Source organism: Protomyctophum parallelum, assembly GCF_964188405.1.
Source record: "Protomyctophum parallelum genome assembly, chromosome: 6".
Classification (NCBI taxonomy): domain Eukaryota; kingdom Metazoa; phylum Chordata; class Actinopteri; order Myctophiformes; family Myctophidae; genus Protomyctophum; species Protomyctophum parallelum.
In genome coordinates, this window is record NC_139701.1 from 17,488,839 (window position 1) to 17,512,484 (window position 23,646).

General features: G+C 41.3%; 2 protein-coding genes across 3 annotated transcripts; both read left to right on the top strand.

The window, feature by feature from the left end:
* Positions 1-317: 317 nt before the first annotated feature.
* ptgfr (prostaglandin F receptor (FP)) lies at positions 318-14,979 on the top strand (the record flags this gene model as incomplete). The annotated part of the gene is made up of 4 exons (XM_083766647.1): positions 318-541; positions 11,891-12,704; positions 13,618-13,905; positions 14,971-14,979. 4 exons carry the CDS (start codon positions 318-320, stop codon positions 14,977-14,979), a joined length of 1,335 nt encoding a protein of 444 aa, XP_083622773.1.
* A 1,264-nt stretch (positions 14,980-16,243) lies between these two features.
* On the top strand, positions 16,244-22,674 carry btf3l4 (basic transcription factor 3-like 4). 2 transcript variants are annotated; one of them, XM_083767798.1, is made up of 6 exons: positions 16,244-16,337; positions 16,898-16,958; positions 17,442-17,555; positions 19,181-19,382; positions 20,943-21,002; positions 22,305-22,674. In XM_083767798.1, exons 2-6 carry the CDS (start codon positions 16,905-16,907, stop codon positions 22,349-22,351), a joined length of 477 nt encoding a protein of 158 aa, XP_083623924.1. In that variant the 5' UTR covers positions 16,244-16,337; positions 16,898-16,904; the 3' UTR covers positions 22,352-22,674. The 2 variants fall into 2 exon arrangements, with proteins under 2 accessions (XP_083623924.1, XP_083623925.1); XM_083767799.1 differs by having other exon boundaries at positions 16,289-16,365.
* The last annotated feature ends 972 nt before the right edge of the window (positions 22,675-23,646 follow it).

Here is a 23,646-nt window from a genome sequence, read left to right on the forward strand (position 1 = left end):
GTGGAAAGTTCATTTCCCATGTGTTTGTGTAAGGGTGTTCCTGGCATATCTCCCCAAGGTCATGTCACGTTGCCTCATTGTCCTGCGTTCATGGCGGGTTCAGTGGAGACAAACACGGCCCAGACGAAGACATGCACAACAGGTGTCAGGGAGGGTGGGGGTTGAGGTGGGGGGGGGGGGGGGGCAGAGGATATTTTTCTTACGCTGTCTCTTTGTGGAGATTGTCAATTGGGGGGGGGAATCCAGATTCATGTTTAGAGCGAGGGATAGCAATATGGCTATTTCTCCTCTATGTCCGTTATGGCTCTCTGTCAGTCATGGCTCCCACCCGGGCCATACCTTCAGCCGGCACCACCACCTGGGCCCCCTCCCCAGCCGGTGCCACCATCCGGGCCTCACCTCCAACCGGCACCACCACCTGGGCACCTCAGCAGCCCCCTCCTCAGCAACAGCTATGGGCCCCAGCCCCCCTGCAGCAGCCCCCTCCTCAGCAGCAGCTATGGGCCCCAGAGAAAAAACAACTGATCTACAAGCTCACAACGTGTCGATGTAGATCGGCTAGTTGAATTATTTTAAAATGATTTTCAAAATAGTAAAAAATAACAAATATATAAGGGGAAAGGTGTAGCCTCGGAAAACCCAGACGTTTTTATTTCCAGGGAGGTAAGGTATAGGTAAGGTAAGGTAAGGGGTGGCACAAGATCTTTGACTTGAAGTTAAGAGGTTTTGCGATCACAGTTCCCTGCCTCTCTGTCTGCTTCAGCACTGGTACCACCACCAGCCAATCTTCCCAGGCGATCAATGGTCTCTCTTGCAGGTGATGATGAATGTTGGGAAGTTTTCATTCTGGCAGTTGTTCCAAGAAGCTGGCTGCGTCGCGGCCCTCAGCCTTTCCGGTAAACTATCCTAATGTTATTTTGTCTGCTCCTGTTCTTCAAGTCATCCTTTTTGTATTTCAATGCCTGAAATTCTTTGTCCACTTTTTCAATCAGTCGCAGTTTCTCTTGGATTATCTTCATTTAGTTCATTAGCAGATAAACAACCTTACATTTCCATAATGAGAGTTGAAAGAGCAGATTAGATTTGTCAGTGGTATTGATTTGCTGTGAAATGTCCTCATTACTCTCTCGAATGGCCCTCATTGCAGCCTAAAGCGAGAGGTTATCTCCGTGCTGGTGTGCCCAGCCTCGGTTAAACGGATGTTGAAGCGTGTTGTTTCAGTCGACGATGAGTCGATGAGAAAACAACTCTCATGCACCTTGTGCCATGCACCATTAGCATTTAGCATCACCAATATGTAACTATGTACTGTAACAATCTTATAAAAATGCATTCCTGGACACCTAGACTATACTTAAAATACCAGTAAGACGCCCAACATACAGTATGGAATGAATTATGTGCTGGCCATATATGGAGTGGCAGCGGGGGCAGTGTCTTGAGTGTACAGGGTAGGGCCAGGCCTTAATGTTTGGGCCTGCTGAAAACTCTAGTTTTCGCCGGCTGCACTAATAACTTTGGGGCGGGCCCATCTAGAGTTTGAATGGACAGGTGTCAGTCAAAAGGGAGACATCGAAGAGGAAGGGTGGGGTAGGATCAACATATTATGGAATGTCAGAACAGGTCAGCTCCATATATGGAGATCTAAGGGTTTGAGGTTTGAGGTCAGATGTAGAGTTGCTGGCCAGCTCCATATATGCAGATCTAGGTGATGATCCAGTCCTCTCCATGTATGGCTATCCAGGGTTTGATGAGGTCAGTGCCGTGATCTTCATACAGTAGGCCTATATAACAGCCATATATGGAGCATGTCACAAGGCGTGACGGACTGATGACCATATATGGTGGCATGACGTGTCACGAGACGTGATGCACTGACAACCATATATTGGAGGCGTGACGGATCGACAAACAGACAGACTGACAGGTTTTGCAGGTTTTCATAGTAATCTGCGACCTACAGTCACAATTAAGGGCTTACAATAAGTGGTTAATACTACAGGTACTACCACAGGTAAGTTTTGGTTAATACGTAGTGCTCTACCACCTTGTGCTTTCATATTCTCCTGGTCTTCCCTATAAAGCTAAATCCTCAGTGTTACATTTGCATAGAGGACTTTGCTGTATATTTGAGTGACACACTGACCTAATTCATTCACAAAAGACATAGTTCTACCTCCAGGGACTTTCGTGATTTTTTTTATCACGAACAATGAAAGGTTTTTGCCTCACTCACATATAGGACACACTTGTGTCCTGTGTCTTCTGTGTGTTATGGCCGCCTCAATGCATTTCCAATGGGAGTCACATGTTTTCAACTTTCAAGCATTATAGGCCATGTTGGGACCCATGAAAAAGTGCTTAGAAAATGAGTTTCGTTCCCATGTCATGCGAACTACTCATTCAATGCATTTTTTCATAGATAATACCCTTCTAGACTTTGGGTTAAAAGTTCTACTCATAATATCCTGCAGTATTTTGTCACAAGCCATAAATGTATAAACAGTGTATAACCAAAAAACGAAAATCTTGTGCTGCTGTTTTTGCTTGTAAAATGTGTTTTTGGCAACACAAAATCTTTCTCAAATGTCAAATGCATATACTTAACATCTGAAACAAGTATTGGTGCCTTTAGTTTACTCATATGTGAATTCAGATCATGTAATGTAGCATATTTCTTAAAGAATATGCTTCAAATGAGCATTTGCGCCTGTAGACATGCGCAGAGCAAGTTCAGTCAGGGAACCTCAGTCAGCGCGCCGGCCGTTAATTGGGCCACCGCAGCATCAAGCTCTCATCCACATGATTCACTCAGCCAATCACACGCTCACCCCATCTCATACCGGCTACTTGAACCAGAGGTTTGCATTCCTCTGCCTTCTTGCTTGCTTACACTGCTGTTGTATCAGCGTGCTGCTGTCATACAACCTGCGCTCAATTCTGCTGCTGCTGCTGCTATACTGTATACTCGTGCTGCTGTATACAAGTGCGCTCCCACCTCCACCCCAGCTACCACCTGTCGTTTTGGATCTGCTGTTTAGGTACGGGGGATTCAGAGTCCCTATGGTTGGGACTGATGCGCTTGACCTGAGTACCTAAAAAAGCAGATCCAATACATCGCCAAACCATAATAAACATATTGCATTGATTATCTCATATTCAATAAATATATATATTACATCCTCCTTGAGTTGTCTGACTGAACTTAAGTGTTTGCCACACAGTACAATGAAACCTACACAGTAAATTGTGCCAAGAGCTTATGTTTCATACATAGAAAATGTCTCAACCTACTGTGTAATGAAAGGTAGAAAAGAAAATCAGGGCACCTTGGACCAAAATGGCAGAAAATCTATCCAAACGTTACCACGCCCCCTAAATTGCAATAATGCAAAAAAATGCACAAGACTAAAAATTTAAGTACTAGAGGTCAGAATGATTACAACATAATTGTATGAAACATTTATTTATTAAGTACCGCAAAGTGTCACAGCATCTGTCATTTGTACATCCACCCCCCCCCCCCCCCCTGCCAAGGAAATATATGAAAATACAAAATAGCATACAAATGCATCACAATAAAACCTTCTGTTGGCTGTGTAAGTAGTCTGTGCTGTTTGCATTTATGCATTGCATTTAAATGGATGTAGGTAGTGTGTCAATTCTTTAACATCTTAATAATTTTTGAACAAAACAAGTAGTAGGCCTACATGGTAACATGTTGGGTTACTCATCCCTATCACTTTCATCAGGGTCATCATCCCATGTACCTCTTTCTTCTGTTTCTTTTGACACATTTTCACAGTCCTGGCAGTGACATAAATCAGTGCAAGACAGTTTTGCAGACATACATGACCATCTTTCAGTCTCACATTTGCTCTTTTTTTTACAATTACAGTGGACTACCTGCAACACACTATCAGGGGCAGGATTTCTAGTCATCCATGTTACTGTTAACTCCCCATCCTCCATGTCCCATCCACTGCCAATGGGTGAAGGAGCACACATCCTACTAGTCAGAGAACGTCTCATCACTGCTGCTTGGTAGTTTGCCCTTTTGCAATGTTGGTGGAGAGCATCACTTGTTGGGGGAATGGACAGTTCTGGCAAAGCTGATGATGCCGTACAGAATGATTTGTACCTTGCATCATTCACGTTTTTGGCAGATGATTGGCCATACAGGTGGCACACATATTTGCTCAGTGGGTTGAAAGTTGACTGGTCAAGGTTAAAACTGCTGCCAAGATGAACCTGCTTGGCTTACCTCGGTTGACTCAATGAATGCCAAAGAGGTAACCTAAAAGTTCCTCAGACAGATTGAGGCGCAGCTTCATCAGTGTAAGCAGAAGTCTCTGAGTATCACTAAGTGACTGTTTTGCAGGAGGTGGTAAACTTGGTGACACAAAATTGAACAACAACATGAAAGTCATGTGAAGAATTTCATTTTGCTGTCATCAAATTCTGAAGGATCAAGAGTACGATGTTTCAACTCACTTTCTAATTTGTTGACTTTATCCCTAAGTGATTGACATTCAGCATTTAAAGATTGAATCTGTTCATGTAATGAGGCAATGTCATTTTGTGTTTCCTCTGTCTGGACCCCAATGCCTGGGACTTCAACAACAGTCTGTACCTCTGCTGTACTTCGATCAGTGATGGAGGTGAAACCAAATAACCTTGGCACGTAGTCAGGATGTAGTCTAATGCCAGTCTGGCATTAGAGTGAGAGAGGATTAGCCTGCATGTCTGTAACTGAGTGTACAAATGGAACCAATGGACCCCAAATGGACCCTTCTTAGGCCTTAAGCCTACAGGTCTGTGAGAGTGGAACCAAATGGACCTTACAGGTCTGTAACTCTGAGAGATGGAACAAAATGGACCCTTACAGCCTGAGTGTACAAATGGACACATGCAGGTCTGTAACTCTGACACTATGGGTCCATTTGGTTCCATTCGTACACTCTCAGAGTAAGTTACAGACCTTAGGATCCATTTGTGCAATAACAATCAAAAGTTATGTGGGTCCTTGAAAAACAAAAACAAAAAAAAAGTTTGATAACCACTGTACTAGTCAGTGGACTCTTAATGTGTCATATAAATCAGTGTCATACGATATTCTGAGGAAAACCATGGAGACTTAACATTCAGTAACTGGGTGTGTTGATCAAAATAAGAACATTAACATCAAGGACAAGTCTTTCCACGGAGTCTGTGTGTGTAGAAACACGTAACAACATGCTGATGAGTGATTACTCTTGACCAGATCTCTTTCAGGGGAACGGACTATGTTAATCCACCTTTTGGTCCACAAGAAGAGAACTCCGTTAGGTTCGTTTAAAACGGGACATTGTGTGAAAAGGCCCTTTTACATTGAACGTATGGTTTTACAAAAAAGCAACAAAGTGAAAGTGGCAAATCCATGTGGTGTCTGGAGTAGCCAGAAGTGCAGCGATCCATTTACTTATTTTTTCTTTACATTTCGGCAGTCTGTAAAAGGATAGCTCTGAGTTATTTTTTAATCTGTTTGTACAGTCAATCGCACAACAGCTCTTTCCCATTTTTTTGCACGGTGTTTAGAGTGATTGAAAACAAACAGCGCCGCAACAGTGACTGTCAGTGAGTTGCTATGGACAACAAAAACTTCCGCATACGATGACGTCACGCGCATACTCAAGGGAATAAAGCTGCTACGCGATTGGTCCACGTGACCAAAACCACACCACTCCCCTTGCACATATTAGTACGCCTTGTAAGAAATAGTCCCGTCTTTGACCACTGACCACAAAAAAACTGCAGGGTGGCACGAGTAGAACTTTTTTATTTGGACTTTCTACCTATAAATCTCTTTTATGGAGAAAAAATTGTGTAGTCCCCCTTCCGTGGGAACGGAACTGAACGAAAAGGGACCTCACAATACGGCCTATTAAGGGTTATTTCCCCATCTTATTCAATGTTCTTCAGGCTCCCATCAGAAGTCGTGGATACAGTCAGGTTATCACAGCAAGGCCCACACATAAAATGGTGTGATTACACTTACACAGATGATGCTTTTACGCCCTCCTCCCCTCCTCTGCCAGACAGGACAGAGAATGATGCTGGCAGACAGATGATGGTGAAAGAGATGAGGGCTCAATACTATACTATACTAATTTCACCTATTTTGAAGTTTTCTTTTTTCAATTTGAAAGTTTTTATTAAGCAGCATAGAAGGGAAAACATGCAGTACATATATGTTATGCTTCTTTTTCTATTTTTGTACATACAATTACATAGACAGAAAACAAACAGGAAACAGGACGGTTCTGCTACTACATGAACAGAGTTGTTTTTTAGTTGATTTGAATGATTACAAAACTGAAACAAAACAAAACAAAACAAAACAAAACAAAACAAAACAAAACAAAACAAAACAAAACAAAACAAGACGAAACAACCCCACACCCTCCCACTTAGACCTTTGACACCTTCTCCTTTCACCATAGGTTTTTTGAAAATAAAATAAATAGTAGCTATAGCCAGCAAGGATTTCATGAGCATAAAAGAAGAGAAGAGAGATATGAGAAGTAGAAAAGAGAGAAAAATAGACAGAAGTGAATGGTGAGATAATTAAGGACTCCATGGTGTTGTAGGAGAGAGTGGCAGAAAGAGATTTTGAAGTTTTCTACAGGCACGATCGCACAAGCCCATCATTCAGACGAACAGTTATTAAAGCAATATGTCATTGAGGAAAAGGTCGCTCCACAATTTTTTTCTTGTCTCACACTGCTCTGATTTCTTTCCAGTAGCAATTACACAATTCCAGTTCCAGGTCATCATGGCTCTGACATTGCAATGGCACAATGTCTTTGTCACCTGTATGCGCCTCTTAAGCCTAATTTACTGTATATTGTGGACTATGAAACAAGCCATGACACACACATGGCTCATAATTCTGGGTATTTAATCCTTTCTTATTCCCTTGTCCGATGGTGTTGCATACTGTAGCTGACCTACAAGCATTGGCATGCAACACCGTTGTATGAGTATAAATTAAGCAAATAAACTACATTACACCACATCATATTATCAAAGTTTTGTCGGAGACATCAGCTTTATTACTTGCAAGCAGCAAGCAGAGTGCACAAGTACTGCGACGTATGTATGTCGTTGTTTTCCACCGGCCAATAAGGGACCACCGTCTTGATAACGTATGTATGTATGTATATGTATGTATGTATGTATGTATGTATGTATGTATTTGGTTAAAATGGGTAGGGTTTAAAAAAAAGGCAAGAGCTTGCTCTGGTGCACTGGCCTAAAAGTGGGTCCTTAAAAACTGCTAAAACTTCTGAAATGTATGTATGTAGGTATGTATGTATGTATGTGTGTATGTATTTAAAAGTATGTATGTAGGTATGTATGTGTGTATGTATTTTAAAAGGGGAGGCTTTTTTGTAAAAAATCCCTGCCCGCAATACCTTCATATATTTAAAATGAGTCCAAAATAGGGTTACCAGTGAAGGGCCAACTGCCTATTCACTGGGGACTATGCAAGGCAGAGGCGTCCACCCCCCTGAGTCCAAGTTTAAGCTAGACCGCATACCTAAACCATACTCTAAAACCCAATGGTAAAATGGATATAAAAAAGGACATTAATAAAACAACCTAAAACCAAACAGGAGTAAAAGTTCACAGCAAGGCCTGGATACCATTTATTTATTTTACAGAAAAATGAACAGGAAGGGGATAAAAATCAACTTCTTTCATTAAGACCAGTGGGTGTTACAGTTTGTAATTTTTTTATCCATCTGTGTTCAATGAGTTTCCGCTGTCCACTGGTCCAACGGACTCCACATTCCAGACCTGAAATGATGAGGTTAGCGATAGGATGGGATTGAAAGTGTGTGTACAGAGTTGTGTGTATGTCTGCTCGTTGGATGTGATATAAGTGTTGTTTGAGGCGTGTTTCTAGTGTGTGTCCGGTTTTTCCTATGTAGTGTTTGTGACATTGTGTGCAGGTGATGATGTAGACTATATTGGGTGTGGTCAGAGACAGGGGGTCCGTGATGGGGGAGGAAGTGTGACTATGGGGGTTGTTGATGTATGTATGTATGTATGTATGTATGTATGTATGTATGTATGTATGTATGTATGTATGTATGTATGTATGTATGTATGTATGTATGTATGTATGTATGTATGTATGTATGTATGTATGTATGTATGTATGTATGTATTTGGTTAGAATGGGTAGGGTTTAAAAAAAGGCAAGAATTTGCTCTGGTGCACTGGCCTAAAAGTGGGTCCTTAAAAACTGCTAAAACGTCTGACATGTATGTATGTAGGTATGTACTGTATGTGTGTAGGTATTTTAAAAGGGGGGGGGCCTTTTTGGTAAAAATCCCTGCCCGCAATATCTTCATATATTTAAAATGAGTCCAAAATAGGGTTACCAGTGAAGGGCCAACTGCCTATTCACTGGGGACTATGCAAGGCAGAGGCGTCCACCCCCCTGAGTCCAAGTTTAAGCTAGACCGCATATGTATGTATGTATGTATGTATGTATGTATGTATGTATGTATGTATGTATGTATTTGGTTAGAATGGGTAGGGTTTAAAAAAAGGCAAGAATTTGCTCTGGTGCACTGGCCTAAAAGTGGGTCCTTAAAAACTGCTAAAACGTCTGAAATGTATGTATGTAGGTATGTATGTGTGTGTGTATTTTAAAAGGGGGGGGGGCCTTTTTGGTAAAAATCCCTGCCCGCAATACCTTCATATATTTAAAATGAGTCCAAAATAGGGTTACCAGTGAAGGGCCAACTGCCTATTCACTGGGGACTATGCAAGGCAGAGGCGTCCACCCCCCTGAGTCCAAGTTTAAGCTAGACCGCATACCTAAACCATATTCTAAAACCCAATGGTAAAATGGATATAATGTATGTATGTATGTATGTATGTATACGTATGTATGTATGTATGTATGTGTGTGTGTGTGACGTGTGGCCGTTAAATCACAAGAAGCACAGTAGTATATTTAAAGTGCAGTAATTAAAGTGCAGGGTGCATTGTAATTTGTACTGTGAGAATCATTTAAAAGTGTAGCCAACTACGCCACCCTTGGATTAAAAGAGTCAAGGGAACTCTGACTTTTAGATTAAACAATACAAGGACACTCAGGTTCGATATTAAAACCTGTTAAAAATAGCAATAAATTAAGGAAAACCATGGAAAGACTGATACTCAAACAGGATTAAGGTGGGGGATTACAAAAGTAATTTTATTGCCTTATACAGGGGGACACGCTAAAATGGCCAATAGAAAATACAATGATAGCCTACTTTAAAACGCCCTAAGCCTAAACCCCTAACGAATCCTATAAAACTAACTAAAATCTTAACCAAAACAACAAAACAAAACAAAACAAAACAAAACAATCAATCACAATTAAAATGTCCGAAAGCAATGTGCAAATTAGAGCAAAGTGCAATACAGCAAAGGGGAGGTTGTGCAGACAATCAGGGAAGGGGTATACTCTTCTACGCCTCTTGTAGTCAAGGCGACACAGGATTTCACCTGGGCCCATCTGTCTTTGGCTTGCAGTATCGCAACCTCTCTGCCGCAGCGCCGCCTCGCCTCTGGTCAAACTGGAACGGTCACCTCTGGCTCCTCACAACGGATCCATCCAGAGTTTCTTACTATAAAGTGCGTAGTGCCACCGCCTTCCCTATACAACCAGCTCCCCTTCTCGCCGTCAGTTCATCACTCTTTGCACATCCAGCTGTGTGTATGTATATGTAGCCTATATGTGTGTGTGTGTGTGTGTGTGTGTGTGTGTGTGTGTGTGTGTGTGTGTGTGTGTGTGTGTGTGTGTGTGTGTGTGTGTGTGTGTGTGTGTGTGTGTGTGTGTGTGTGTGTATGTATGTATGCTATTGGCACTGCATGGAAACCATAGACATCTATAAACACTCAGTGGGTCTCAAACTTAAAGTATATACTCTAAGGTCTCAAAATGTCCTTGAGTCGGTTCCAAATGGCCCCGTACGGGTGCGTAACTGAGTGTACAAATGGAACCCAATGGTTACAGCCTGGGTCCATTCGGTTCCACTTCCATTTGCACACTCTCAGAGTTTGGTCCTTGAAATTTAAGTATTAAGTTTGAGAACCACTGCACACTAAATGGTACAGAGCCTTAATTAGTAATTAGTATCATCTGTAACACCTGTGAAGGAGCTCTGAATCGGTCTTGAGGACTGCAGGTGGCGGCTCTGTGGCCGGGCGCTGCTGGGTCACAGCCAGCCATAGACTGGGTCACAGCGCGCATCTGTCGCTGTCCATCGCCGGTGGTGCTGATTTTGAACGCTTCGCCAGCATGCATGTCGCGACTGCATATTCATGGCAATTAATCTGTTTCCTATTTTGTGTCCTTCAGAATTCGCTTGTCGTGCTTGTTTCAATGTGTAGGTATGATCGAATATCAGTTATTTTACAGTCGTAAATGGATTATGGATTTAATGGAGATAATGGAGAATGGAGATAATGGATTTAATGGATTTCTTTCTTTCTTTGCCAACTGTCATAAATGTTAAGACTCATGCAGGCTACACTACAAACCGACACACAATTCTGATTACGCATTGGTCTTTTGAAGTACAACATCTCGACATCTACCCATGCCATGCACTTCAGCAAATTCAGCAGTTATTTAATGACCAACTGCCACTATCTAGTCCGCCCGGCTATACAATAACGCGCTCGGCGCAGACAGCAGCTGAGCAGCACAATGTAACTATGATGAAATTATATTGAACCGTATCGCTCTTAGAGACATTTGTCTAGCCACCAGTGGAAGAATCTTGATAGCTTTGCTTTATTCATGGATGATCGAAAGCCAGGGAGAGGGATTATTGTAAATGATGGCGAATTTGAAGATGATCTACCCTGCCTGTGGTAAGGAAATAATTCATTTCCTTAACTTTATTGTAAGACTGTTTTGTTAAACCAGGGTGAGCAGAATTTGGAAATGATTTGATTTATGGTTGTAGTTTTCCAAAAATCTATACATGATTTCTGCATAACAGTGTTAAAATGTAATTAACTTTCTTACATGGAGCATTTGTTTTATTTATCAATTATCATCCTATTCACTTTGATGCCTATATTTATTAATATAACAATTTACAATTAGGCTACAATTATACAACACAGAACACTGCTGCATAGCCTGTCTAATTTGATATAGCTCTACAGTACTATTTAATCTTCAACATTTCTATATGAAAAATATATATTATTGTTATATATATAGCTCAGCTCATATCTCCTTTACATCTCTTGAGTGAAGAAAAACTAATTGAACTTTTACTTAAAACTCATACGGTATAGTTACTTTCAGAGATTCAAAACATAGGTAATGAGTTCCATGCCACCATTGCTCTGTAATGGCTCTGTAAGGGAACAGGAACTCTGATGACTGCCGAGTAAAATAATCTAAAAGTATCTGAGAACAAAGACCAAAAAGAATACAGTCTGTTTGCCAATCGGCAACCACATTAATAATTACATAATGTATTACTAATAGGCTATAATATTATGACAACATTATGACCAAATTAGGTTATCATTAGGCTGTTATCATTCATTTTCAACCTACTCATACTGTATTACATCAGACGTTGTTAGTGAAATTAAGCCATTTAGGCTACTGTAAAAATGGTGTATTACAACCTACTGTATTACATCAGATGTTGTTAGTGAAATTAAGGCATTTAGGCTACTGTAAAAATTGTGTATTACAACCTACTGTATTACATCAGACGTTGTTCGTGAAATTAGGGCATTTAGGCTACTGTAAAAATTGTGTGTGAAATGAACATATTACGTTGACTCACCCTTTAAATTTTTCCCCTATCAGACTTCACACATTGACTATGTTGGCTAATTGGACCTCAGACTCAATCTGCAGCTTACAGCTCAGAGCTGCCAATACGACCATCCAGAAGGAACTGCAGGTCACAACGTCTGTTATCTCCATGACGATGGGCATCCTAACCAACAGCCTGGCCTGCTTCATCCTGCTCAAGGGTTACCGCCGGCGCCGCATCCATCTGAAGTCCAAAGCCACATTCTTTGTATTTGCCAGTAGCCTAGTCATCACAAACCTCCTGGGTCACCTCATCACTGGCTCTCTAGTAGTTTACGTCTACAGCTCTGACAAGGATTGGGAGAGCTTTGACCCCCACAACAGATTGTGTGATCTCTTTGGGGTGAGCATGGTGTTCTTTGGCCTGAGCCCCTTGTTCTTAGGAAGCGCCATGGCTGTGGAGCGCTGCATGGCAATCACCAGGCCCCTCTTCCATACCGCGTTGGATGCCCACCACACAAAGAAACTGCTGGGTCTCTCCTGGCTGCTGGCGGCTCTAGTGGCCATATTGCCTGTTCTGCTGCGGAAGCCCTACCAGATACAGTGGCAGAGGAGCTGGTGTTTCTTTCGCATGGAGGGCAAGAGGGACAGGCTGGATGTCTTCCTCCCTCTGCTCTTCTCCACGTTGGGTCTACTAGCCATGATGCTCTCCATTGTGAGCAATACTCTGACCAGCCTCACCCTGCTGCAGTCGAGGTTGCGCCGCAAGCAGCACAGCACAGGAGGCACCTCCTATGACTTAGAGATGATTTGCCAGCTCCTGGCTATAATGCTGTTATCCTGTGTGTGCTGGGGACCCTTGTTGGTAAGACATGCATGCTGGTACCCAGGTAGAGCCTCATCTCTGCTATGTGGCTCAAGAAGTCCTCTGTCCACAGAGTTACTGTATAGGATTATAAGACTTCTATGACATGACTTCTGCCTTTATAGTTTAAAGTGAGGTAAATCCTTTGATGTTGATGTGAAGTTAACTATACTGTAGGTAATATCCCTCATTAATGGCGGTCAACAGTAGCATCCAGCAAAAGACCCCGCCCACTCCTTAGTGGACTACAGTCTGATAATCAGGCTAGGTCAACAGGCCAAAGACAACCAAATATTTAAGTAACCCAGGATCCTTTATTTAGAAAGTAGAATAATTTGTTCTAAATTTCATGCATCCAACTTTTCAGTAAAACACTTTTATTTCAAATAGTTTCAGTACTCATTTTGTTACAAAACTCGACTTGACAGGATTCATTATCTAACGATTTAATAAAACAAATAGTGTAATAGACTAGCTAAAGATAGTTAAACGAAAAGGACATCACTGATATAAATGTCTTCTAAGGAGAGAGTATAGGCCTATAGAGAAAATTATATACAGACCTGACAAAGACCAGAGCAGATTGTAACGTAACTACAACTCCATTATCTACAATGCTGGCGAACCACAAAGATCACAAGCAACTTGCTTGAAGAGTTTCATAGTCCTGCTTTTCATTTGCAATCCCAAGGTTGCACACTCAAAACTTGTGTCTTGACAGAAGTAAATTGAATAATATATATTTGTGTTTTGGGTGTGTGCTTTCTTCAATTCACTCTGATTTTATTCAGCTATCTTAACGGATGAACATTGTCGTTCCTGAGATGTTTGTTTTTTGTGATATATATATATATATCATGCATATACGTATATATCTACCACTTCTCTTCCCATTGTTCTGTGTCCTGTCTAGATCTGTACCTTCATATTGAGTATACAAACCAAGGACAAGCCTGCACTTTTCAGTCTGCTACCGGCGGTGCGCATGGCCACCTGGAACCAGATCCTGGACCCCTGGACCTACATCCTGCTGAGGAAGGCTGTACTGAGGAATGTTCTCCTGTTGCTTCCACAGCGCTGGAGGTGCAACATACCCCTCTGCTCAGTGGTGGAAGTCAGCATGCGTCTCCGACCGAACAATTGCCAGGGTATGATACAACGGCCGGACACTGAGATCAAAACAATCAGCACAGGGATCACGGTAGTGCTGTCGCTTCACAGCTATAAGGTCCTGGGTTCGATTCCCGCTGGGGACGCTGGGGGGTGTGTTCCCTCCTCCGCGTCATCAGTGCCCATACCCGAGGCGGGGTTGGCGAAAGGGCCTTTCTGTGTGGAGTTTGCATGTTCTCCCCGTGTCCCCTAGGGTAGGTACCCTCACAAAAACATGCAGTAATCCTGGTCTCTAATTTACCTCCCCTGGCCAGCCGGGGCGCCTGATGGAGGGGAAAGGAACTGGTCAGAATAACGTGTTCCTTCCAAGCGCTACGTCAGGCCGGGGAAACTCTCCCCTGTCAGGTGAAAAGAAGCAGCTGGGACTCCTCATGCATAGAAGGAAGCATGAAGTCAGTCCACTGTCTCCCCCCCCCCCCCCCCATCCCCCCCCAACCACCAGTTTGGCAGAGGAAGTGTAGTGCCCAGGATTACATTAGATAATTGACACTGGGTGAAAAAATGGGTTACAAAATTGTGGGATAAGAATAAAAAATAAAAAAAGCAATCAGCACAGTATAATCTGAAAGGACCTTACTACTGAGATAAATGAGAAAGGAGAGAAATGGACTCTCATTGCATTATGTAATAAACATGTCTATTGTCACTTTTTTCAGAGAACCTTTTAATTGCTTTGATAAAATGCCTAATACTTCTCTCACTAAACAAATTAAGAAAAAAAGAAAATAAATAAATACGATAATCTGAGTCATCATAGTTTATTTTTAACCACTTAATTCTTAAACCCTATTTTCCACTTCACAACGGTATTGCACAGCAAAAATAGTAAATCTACAAACTCACACCACATTTCATCACGACGATGCATTGTGAGATTGTAGATTGGCTATTCTAGGCTTACCTATTTTTGTAAGATATATTTATAAGATGTGTGAATTACCGGTATTTCAAATATGTTGCATTACAGCACATGCCCAAAATCCAGACTCCAGTGCTTTGTCACTCATTTTTAGTGATTCCTGATGAAACTGGAAGGCAATCTGTTCAATTTTAACAAGTTTATAACTAAGATGTTTGTCTCTTGTTTACGAGTCAGAACCTATGAAGAAAATGTTTCCACTATAACTTCTTATTATAAATGTCAGAAAACATGGATAATTATACTGTATTGTAGCTGTTTCATAGATTCTATCTGTGATCTGCTGGTGGTATTTAAGACTGCTGTTTCTAAGACGTTCTAAGGAAGTTGTAAATTGCATCTCCATGTATCTTTCCTGAAGTTTGTGAAGATGAACTGTGATGTTGATGTTATATCTTTAGAGATACTTTTGACCTGACTTCTGATGTTCTGTATGACATTTGTAATGTATTGTATTTTATTTATAGCTGTTCAGCTCAGCTGTCACATTCAGCTGTTTCAACCACTAAAGTGCATCTTTTACATTGTGACGACCATCAGCATAGTGTGATTGAAGCATCAGCATATTATGATTCGATCTGTCTTGAAAACAAAATCTGGCACTGTATAAATGCAATGCCTCACACACAAAATAAAATGTTTATTTCGTTAATTTCTGCTGAATGTGTGTGGGTCTTATAGTTTGTATAACCTAACCAGAGAATGACGGGACTGTAAACTTAATTCTTACAGAGTGCCTTGAGGGGTTTCCAAATGGACCCTTACAGGTCTGTAAATGATGGTTTATGTGTCTTATAATCAGTGGTGTAAAAGTACTAAAGGTTTTTACTTAAGTAAAAGTATCAATACTGCAATGTAGAAATACTCAGTTACAAGTAAAAGTCCGGAATTAAAAATGTACTTGAGTGAAAGTACAAAGGTATTGGCATCGAAACGTACTTAAAGTACTCATTAATGTCATTATGCAGAATTCATAGTCTCATTTCAAGTTTTCAAACGTATAGGCTAAAAGTCTTTTGGAAAATAGCCGATCTACAAGCTCACATTGGGAGCTTGGCTATTTTCAAAGGGCCAAAATGTATATAGTGCTGAAGTGGTAATAATAATAATAAGTAATAAGTGGTAATAAGTGGTAATAATAATCCAAATCTACAAAATAACTAGTAACTAAAGTTTTACAATATTTGTAGTGGAGTAAAATACAATAGGCCTATTTGCCTCAGAGATAGAGTGGAGTAGAAGTAAAAGTATTGACAATTGGAAAATACTACTAATAAGTACAAATAACTCCAAATTGTACTTTAATAATTAAATGTACATACTACATCAATCTACATAGTGACTAAATTTCCACCACTGTTAAAAGGTTTGAGAATAACCAGGCTTAATTCACCCAAAGAAATCCCTATAGGTGGCGGTAGTAGCCTATACTGTAGCTCTCTGCGAGAAGAAGAAACCCCGACCATATGGTGTGTGTGACGTCATACCGTCCTCCTCCCCTCCATCTTTCGCTCCGCCGCATGCTTCTGTGGATATTTCATCAGGTTTGGATTGATACAGCAATATATAAATGTACGCGTGTAATGTGGAAGCTATTATCACAAGTTAAAGTGTGTACGGACTGATAAGTTTGGTCGACGTAGACGATTCAGGGCGGCACACTTATTTAATATTTATATTGACAGCCAGTTCTGATGAGTGCTGAAAATGCTCTGTGTTTTTATTTTGTACCAGTATCATCATAACAGTTTGACATATCAGTGTCTGGTTTGTGTGGCTTGCTTGTTATGCGTTGTGCGATTGCATCAGCATCCATTCTGTGGATGTATGGCATATTTGTGGATTTATATGGAAAGCTACACGATCGTTTTTTGTTATGTCTGTCTGTTTTCATTGGGATGGGCTTTTAAATCGACTCTGCTCCATTGCTAGCTCATTTGCTAGCTACTCTAGCTAATATCGCAGCAAGGCCAGTAATCATGATGGAAGCAGTAGCATGCTGGAGCTAATCGCTATAATAATAACACATATATAGTTGTCGATCAGATGTTATCTTGACATTTCCACAACCTTGTCACATTCACAATGTACACCTGTTTTATAGTAACAACATGAATCAAGAAAAATTGGCCAAACTTCAAGCCCAGGTGCGGATAGGAGGAAAGGTATGTTGACATCCAGGAAATTGCATTGTTTGGCTTGATATTGCAAGGTGGCGATCACAGTTATTGCACAATAACCATATATCAACTGTCATGGATCAGATAAGACACAACGTCGGTGTTGTCAGACAGACAATTAAGTTTGAGTTAAGGACGCAACAAAAAGCCTGTTAAGTGATTCTCAACCTCTTAATTTCAAGGACATAGTTTGATATGGGACCCCCGCTGTAACCTGTCAATTTAACTTTAAGAATTTACAAATGGAACCATTCATAAATAATGCTTCAATTTGTAAGGCTGCATTTGGTTCCCATTAACTAGCAATGATATATTTGGGGACCCCCTGGAGGCTGGAACAGCCTCAAAGACTCATGCATGAGTCCTGATATTCTGCCTATTGTCCCAAGTTGTTCTTGTGAGCTATGCTCAGCCCCAAGTTACAAATGTAAATATGTTCTGGGCTTATTATGTCTGCTTTGGTTTCAGGGCTCAGCTCGTAGGAAGAAGAAGGTGGTACACAGAACAGCGACAGCTGATGACAAAAAACTACAGAGTTCATTAAAGAAATTGGCTGTTAACAATATTGCTGGAATTGAGGAGGTAATTGAACACACAACTGCACCGCAGCCTGGAATAATTAGTTGGGTTTCACTGATATAGCCTTTAGCTGTAGTGTAAGAGGCTAAATTACATTCTGGCTGATTGCTAAAAGATATTTTAAAATCATTGTTTTTAAATATTGTCCCTGTGCGCTTAATCAGTGTTTGGACATGTCCAAACAGTGATTGTTTATTTTTAAGATATATTTTTGTGGCTGACAGAGTGACAGTAGGCGACAGGAAATGGAGGAGACAGATGGGGGGGGGGGGGGGGTGACATGCAGTAAAGGCCGTCGGGATCGGGAGTTGAACCCGCAGCACACTGCCAGACTGGATTACCAGCCAAGGTGCCCAGATTGCTACACCAGCCGATTGCTTTTAACATAATAAATTAGGGTTCTATTTACATACATTCTAAAAGGACAACTTTGGTTTCAATCAAGGTTCTTGTTTTAGGTTATTATTAGAGAAAGTATAAGATTACTCTTATTCTTTTTTCTTTTTTTTTCCCTTTGCCGCTTTCTTTGTTTTAGGGGGCTGCTATACTGTGTCGTAGGCTCAATATGTCAGTTTTGTCATTTCCTCTTTCACATTCAATCTTTTGTGGCCAGATGTAATTTCCTGGGGTGTAGTTGGACTATAGTAAATAATAATAAAGAAATCGCAGTAAAATGTAGTAAAAAATTGCATATTTAGCCACTCAGAATATGGGTCTATTTTACTCCAGTGTTTACAAATATTACCAATGTAAACAAAAAAAAATAAAAAAAAATTGAGACACTGAGACACTTAAATACACACACACACACACACACACATCCAGTATGACATAGTCATAATGTACTTTTTCTTTTCTGTGCTTTATACATAGGAAAGTATAGATGCAGGACACTAAAGAAAGAGAGAGATGTGGTTGAACCTGCTTATATGGATACATTGATAGTCTATTTGCACTTTATCTCATGTACAATGCACTCGCGCTCTTTTGTACCTAATGTCTAATCGCATGTACCGGTACATACCTGCTGCTAAGTGGACCTACCAAAGTGCTACCACATTTCTTATCCTTGCTCCCACGACCCCCCCCTCATTTCTTCTCAAAACAATGGAGCTTGAACAAAAAATAATTTCACCTACTTCTTTATACCTGTAAACCTGTGATGATATGACAATAAACTTGATTGCTGAGCTGCCCGACAACCCATATGCTTCTTAAAACCACCCTTGATTAAATAGTGTTTCATCATGATGTCCTACTTAAATAAGTGCCAGGGACGACAAGACGTCTTATGGACGTCTTTGCAATGGGTGCCACAGACGACAAGACGTCCCCTAAAAAAAAATATATATATATATATATATATATATATATATATATATAATTTTTTTTCAACCATATTTTTCCCCCTCTAATCTGGTGTACAGGTGATGACATGCACATTACATGCATAATAGAATTACAAATTATTTATTTCTTTCTAATGGGAGAATTGGCACTCAGAGCCTAAACTGGTGACCACCAGGTGGCGCTGAAGGAGTCAGAGACATCACATTTACTACTAAATGTTGAAAATCATTTGAAGGCCACATTTGTATACATAACCTTACCTGTTTGACCTTTCTTAGGTGAACATGATCAAAGATGATGGCACTGTGATCCATTTCAACAACCCCAAAGTGCAGGCTTCTCTCTCTGCCAACACTTTCGCCATCACCGGCCACGCTGAGACCAAGCAGCTAACAGAGATGCTTCCGGGCATCCTCAGTCAGCTGGGAGCTGACAGTCTCACCAGCCTGCGTAAACTGGCAGAACAATTTCCCAGGCAAGGTGAGTCTGTCTGTCCTGTAGTCTTATCTCTCTAGGTCGTCCTCGGACGAGCCTTCCATCGTCTCTTCCAGTCATTCCGGTTCTCCATACATCTGGCCAGCTTGTTGGTGCTTTGCGCTCCTGCGTCGCTCTTGAGTACATCCGCATATGTTAATGTGGGATGTCCTTGTGACCGGTGCCTGTGTGTTGGTTCCTACTGGCTGGCAGCTCTTGGTGTCTCCTGCTAGTCTCATTCTCCTGGCTGCTATTTTCGGGTTCACCTTTTGGAATTCCATCATACAGATTCTTGTTGGTAACATGTGGACTCTTGCTGATGTTACATACTGCACGCAGAATTCTGGTGTAGCACCCATCTAGAGACTTCTGCAGGGTTGGCTTCAGGCCAGGGTCCAGCATTCACTGCCGTATAGGAGAATAGACTACCCTTGCATGGAGTTCCATATACTGGCCATGCCGGTCAGGGCCCTCCATGCAAGTGCCTTCCTCACTTTAAGGTTTTGCTCTGTTGAATTGACACAAGTAGGGAAATCTGCTTTATTTTCAGTGCTTCCGGCAGAAGCATTTGAAAATTATGTGCCAAGTTGACAACTCTAGAGAGACTAGCACACAAGGGCAAGGCAAAATCTCAAGGCACACCTGTATTCATGTCCGTGAAAAATAGCCTCTAGAACAGTCTTATCACTGTGTGTTTATTTTTATTTAAACCCTATTTCACAATTATGTTTTAAGCCAATCTACACACACAGCATCACGTCGTGACTATGCTTAATTATTGTCCACATTGGTGCACCAAGTTAAAAGTGATTACACAGTTTGACAACCATTGGACTCTGTATAGAATATTCTAAGAAGACTCAAATTATAAAATATTATTTTGTCAACACTCATTACCTACAGTACCTACGTAATTGGATACTGTACTCGTATCTTTAATGACGTTCTACAGGGATGCTGTTTGTTTATGTAGGGATTTATTAAGTGGCGTATTTTCACCGAAAATGAAAGCCCATATGTCAGATGATTTAGTTTTTTTGTGGTAGGACTTATATTATGTTATTTAGGGACATTTGTACGGCATGGCTCTGCTGGAGTCTAGCCATCTACAGTATAAGATCTATTTGTCCAGAACTAATCTTGTACACCGTTGGACCAATCGGTGCCACATTTCTTCCGCACACTGCCAGTAAGGCCACAGATGTACCTCTACTTATATTTTCTTCACATATTTGATATATTTTGAAATAATAACTTTAATGATGGAAGTCAATGGCTCTGATCAGGCTGAAACCTTGCCCAAATGTGAAGTCATGTCATAGATATGCCATAGATTACTGATGTGACATCATGCATGACTAACCAATTGGACCATTCATGGTCTGCAAGTCCAAGGGTGTATACTACGATTAAATAAACACTGAGGGTTTTAAAGTGTGGATTGGGGTCCCAGACATACAATCAATCAGGGGTCTGTGGGCCTATCAAACTAGGGGTCCTTGAAATGAAATGGGTTGAGAATCCCTGAGCTAAGCAGTAAGACATTTCCCTTGTTCCTTATTCCAGCTCTTGACAACAAAGCTCCAAAGGCAGAAGACATTGAGGAGGAGGATGATGACGTTCCCGGTAAGACTATCTGTATTCAACACAGTTTTGTCATACGATGAATTAGGAAGTCTTTCAATTCAATATCTCAAATAGATCAAATCTGAGGAAATATTATCAGGTTACAAACTAAAGAATTTTTTACTTTCTTTTATTTCTGTAACTTTCGAAAATTGTATATCAACTAGAAGCTGCGGCACGCTTACTTCTAACACCACGTGTCCATGTTGTTGTTTCTCCGTGAATATTGTGTGTCCGAGTGAGACACGTGCGCACAAAGGGTACATTTGAATGAAGGCAGGCAGTGATGTGTCTTTGGCCACTGACCGTGTTTTGTCCGTGCTCACCGCAATCGTTCCATCACATTATGGAAAGGGAAACTGCCACAAAACAGCCACAAAGCTGTGCACGATTGAAAAGTCATCGGTAAAGTCAGTGACGTATCACGGCCACAAAGCACAGGCGTAAACGGCACTTCTGCATACATCACTGTCTATGACAGGGGTCCTCAACTAGAAATGTTGAAGGTCCACAAATATGGTCCAGTCTCATGCGCACGCAAATAAAGTTGCGGGTCGCGGCCCGCGGGCCACGTAGGCCCCACGGTGTGGGGCTGCACCCCTCGCCCCCCACCCCTAGAAACAACTATGCCTGTTTAGTACAGTCAAACCAAGCTATACAAACCGGGTCCCATCCCAACCAACACTGGGGTGGCAGAGTATGAAAATATATTTTTTCACTTTAACAAATATTCATTATTCACACCTCCAAAAATCCAATTTTGTTCATTCAACTGAATGTGTGAATGTGTCACTGCTAGTGAGCCAGTCAGCGAGACATTGTCATCATGACATGCCGGCCCATAATACACACAGTCAGAGTGTTAATTGCGTTTCTCGGCATTGATCGAATACAACGGAGAATTCAACTCGCGGTTGCGGTGACTTTTCTTCTCTTTCTTCTTTTTTTTTTAAATGTTTTTTTTGTGGCTTTCACCCAAACTGCGTGCGCACAAAGTGTGCTCTTATATTCAATATTGTTGTAGGCCTAATAGATTATTTTGTGAGTTTGCATAGTTCTTTTTTTTTAACCCATTAAAACCAGGATTTCTTTTATTTTTTTTGTGTTGGCTATTCAAAAATGGCAGATTTACAAGCTCACAGCATGTCACTTTGTGACACGCTGTGAGCTTGTACAATCTACATCTTCCTATTTTCGAACCATTTAGAAAAATATTGATTTGAAAGAACTACTGGTTTAGAGGGCATTGTGTAATTTCACAGTCAAAACTTTTCTGCCTACATTGTTTTCTCCCCCCTGCAGATCTTGTGGAGAACTTTGATGAAGCATCAAAAAATGAAGCCAACTGATGTCCCCCAACCCCATGGTTCCTTACTGTACACAGATCGGACTGCAGTGAAGCAAAGCAAACTTTCCCCCGGTGTTTTAACTCTAGCTATCAGACATATCAAATCCTAACCCCCGTCAACCAGAGACTTTTCTATTTCCCAAATGCCCCAAGAATGTCTTTGTCGGACTGGCTATTGCATAAAAAATGGGGCACAAAATCCCTCTCTTTGGTCAATAGTTAAAATACCTGTCACCACAATGTCAGCAGGTTGGCAGTGGTCATAAAAGCTAGTCTTAAGATTTTTTGTTTTGTTTATGAAACGTAATAAAACCGATAAACGTTTTCTAGATGGTGCTGTGGTTTATTGCTCCTGGTTTTGAAAATGATATTTGCTAAATTGTGCACCTCGTTTTTATTTATTTTTGAGTGGTGCAACCACTCCATTATGCTATGTGTGTCTGTCTGTCCCTGGCTGGCTGGCTGTGTCCCTGGCTGGGTCTGTCTGTGTTTGTTGGTTTTCACAGTGTCACTGTTGTGCCGCCTAACACACACATTTTAACTGTATATATGATGATTTCGGGTGTGACAGTAGAGGGACCCCCTGGCGACCTCCACACGGTAACTGTCTGCAGTTCTCAACCTTTTCGGACACAGGGCGGCTCGCTGGAACCCTGGGCACGATCCTGAGGGTCTGGAACTTCCGGAGACCCCCACACGGAGTTGCACCACTCACTTCACACAGGTGTGATTTTTCACCACAGTCAGACATCTAGGTGCATCTAGTTGGCTCCATGGATGGCTTCCAAGCAGAATGCTACAGTAATGGCATAGACCCCAATTGATGATGCAGTGCAGTGCTGACGAGTAGCCCACTGCATGCTTCTCCATTTAATGATGCTGACAAGCAACTTGTACTGAGTTGTATAGCTAGTATTGAGTTGTCTTGAAAATGTACTGTAATTCTCCAATCTGTTAAATACTTCAAACAATACTACAGTTTCATTCAACAGCATGTGTGTTCAACATCAACCAAATGTGAATATAATTAATGCTTTTATCAAAACAAAAAGGGTCATGCATGTCTTAGAAAATGCTTTTTACACTGTCTTGGTGTCTTCTGCCTATGTTTTCATATACTGCACACTGGGGAAATACATTTATGCACACCTTGACTGTTTCTTCAAAGAACTGCAGTGAGGGGGCGAGGGGGGTCATATAGAGGGGGGGCAGAGAAGCAAAATCATCCAATCCCCCGTTTGTGAGCCAGAGACCGCTGCTTAATTCTGTTTCCCTCAGCAGCCCGCAAATGTTGTA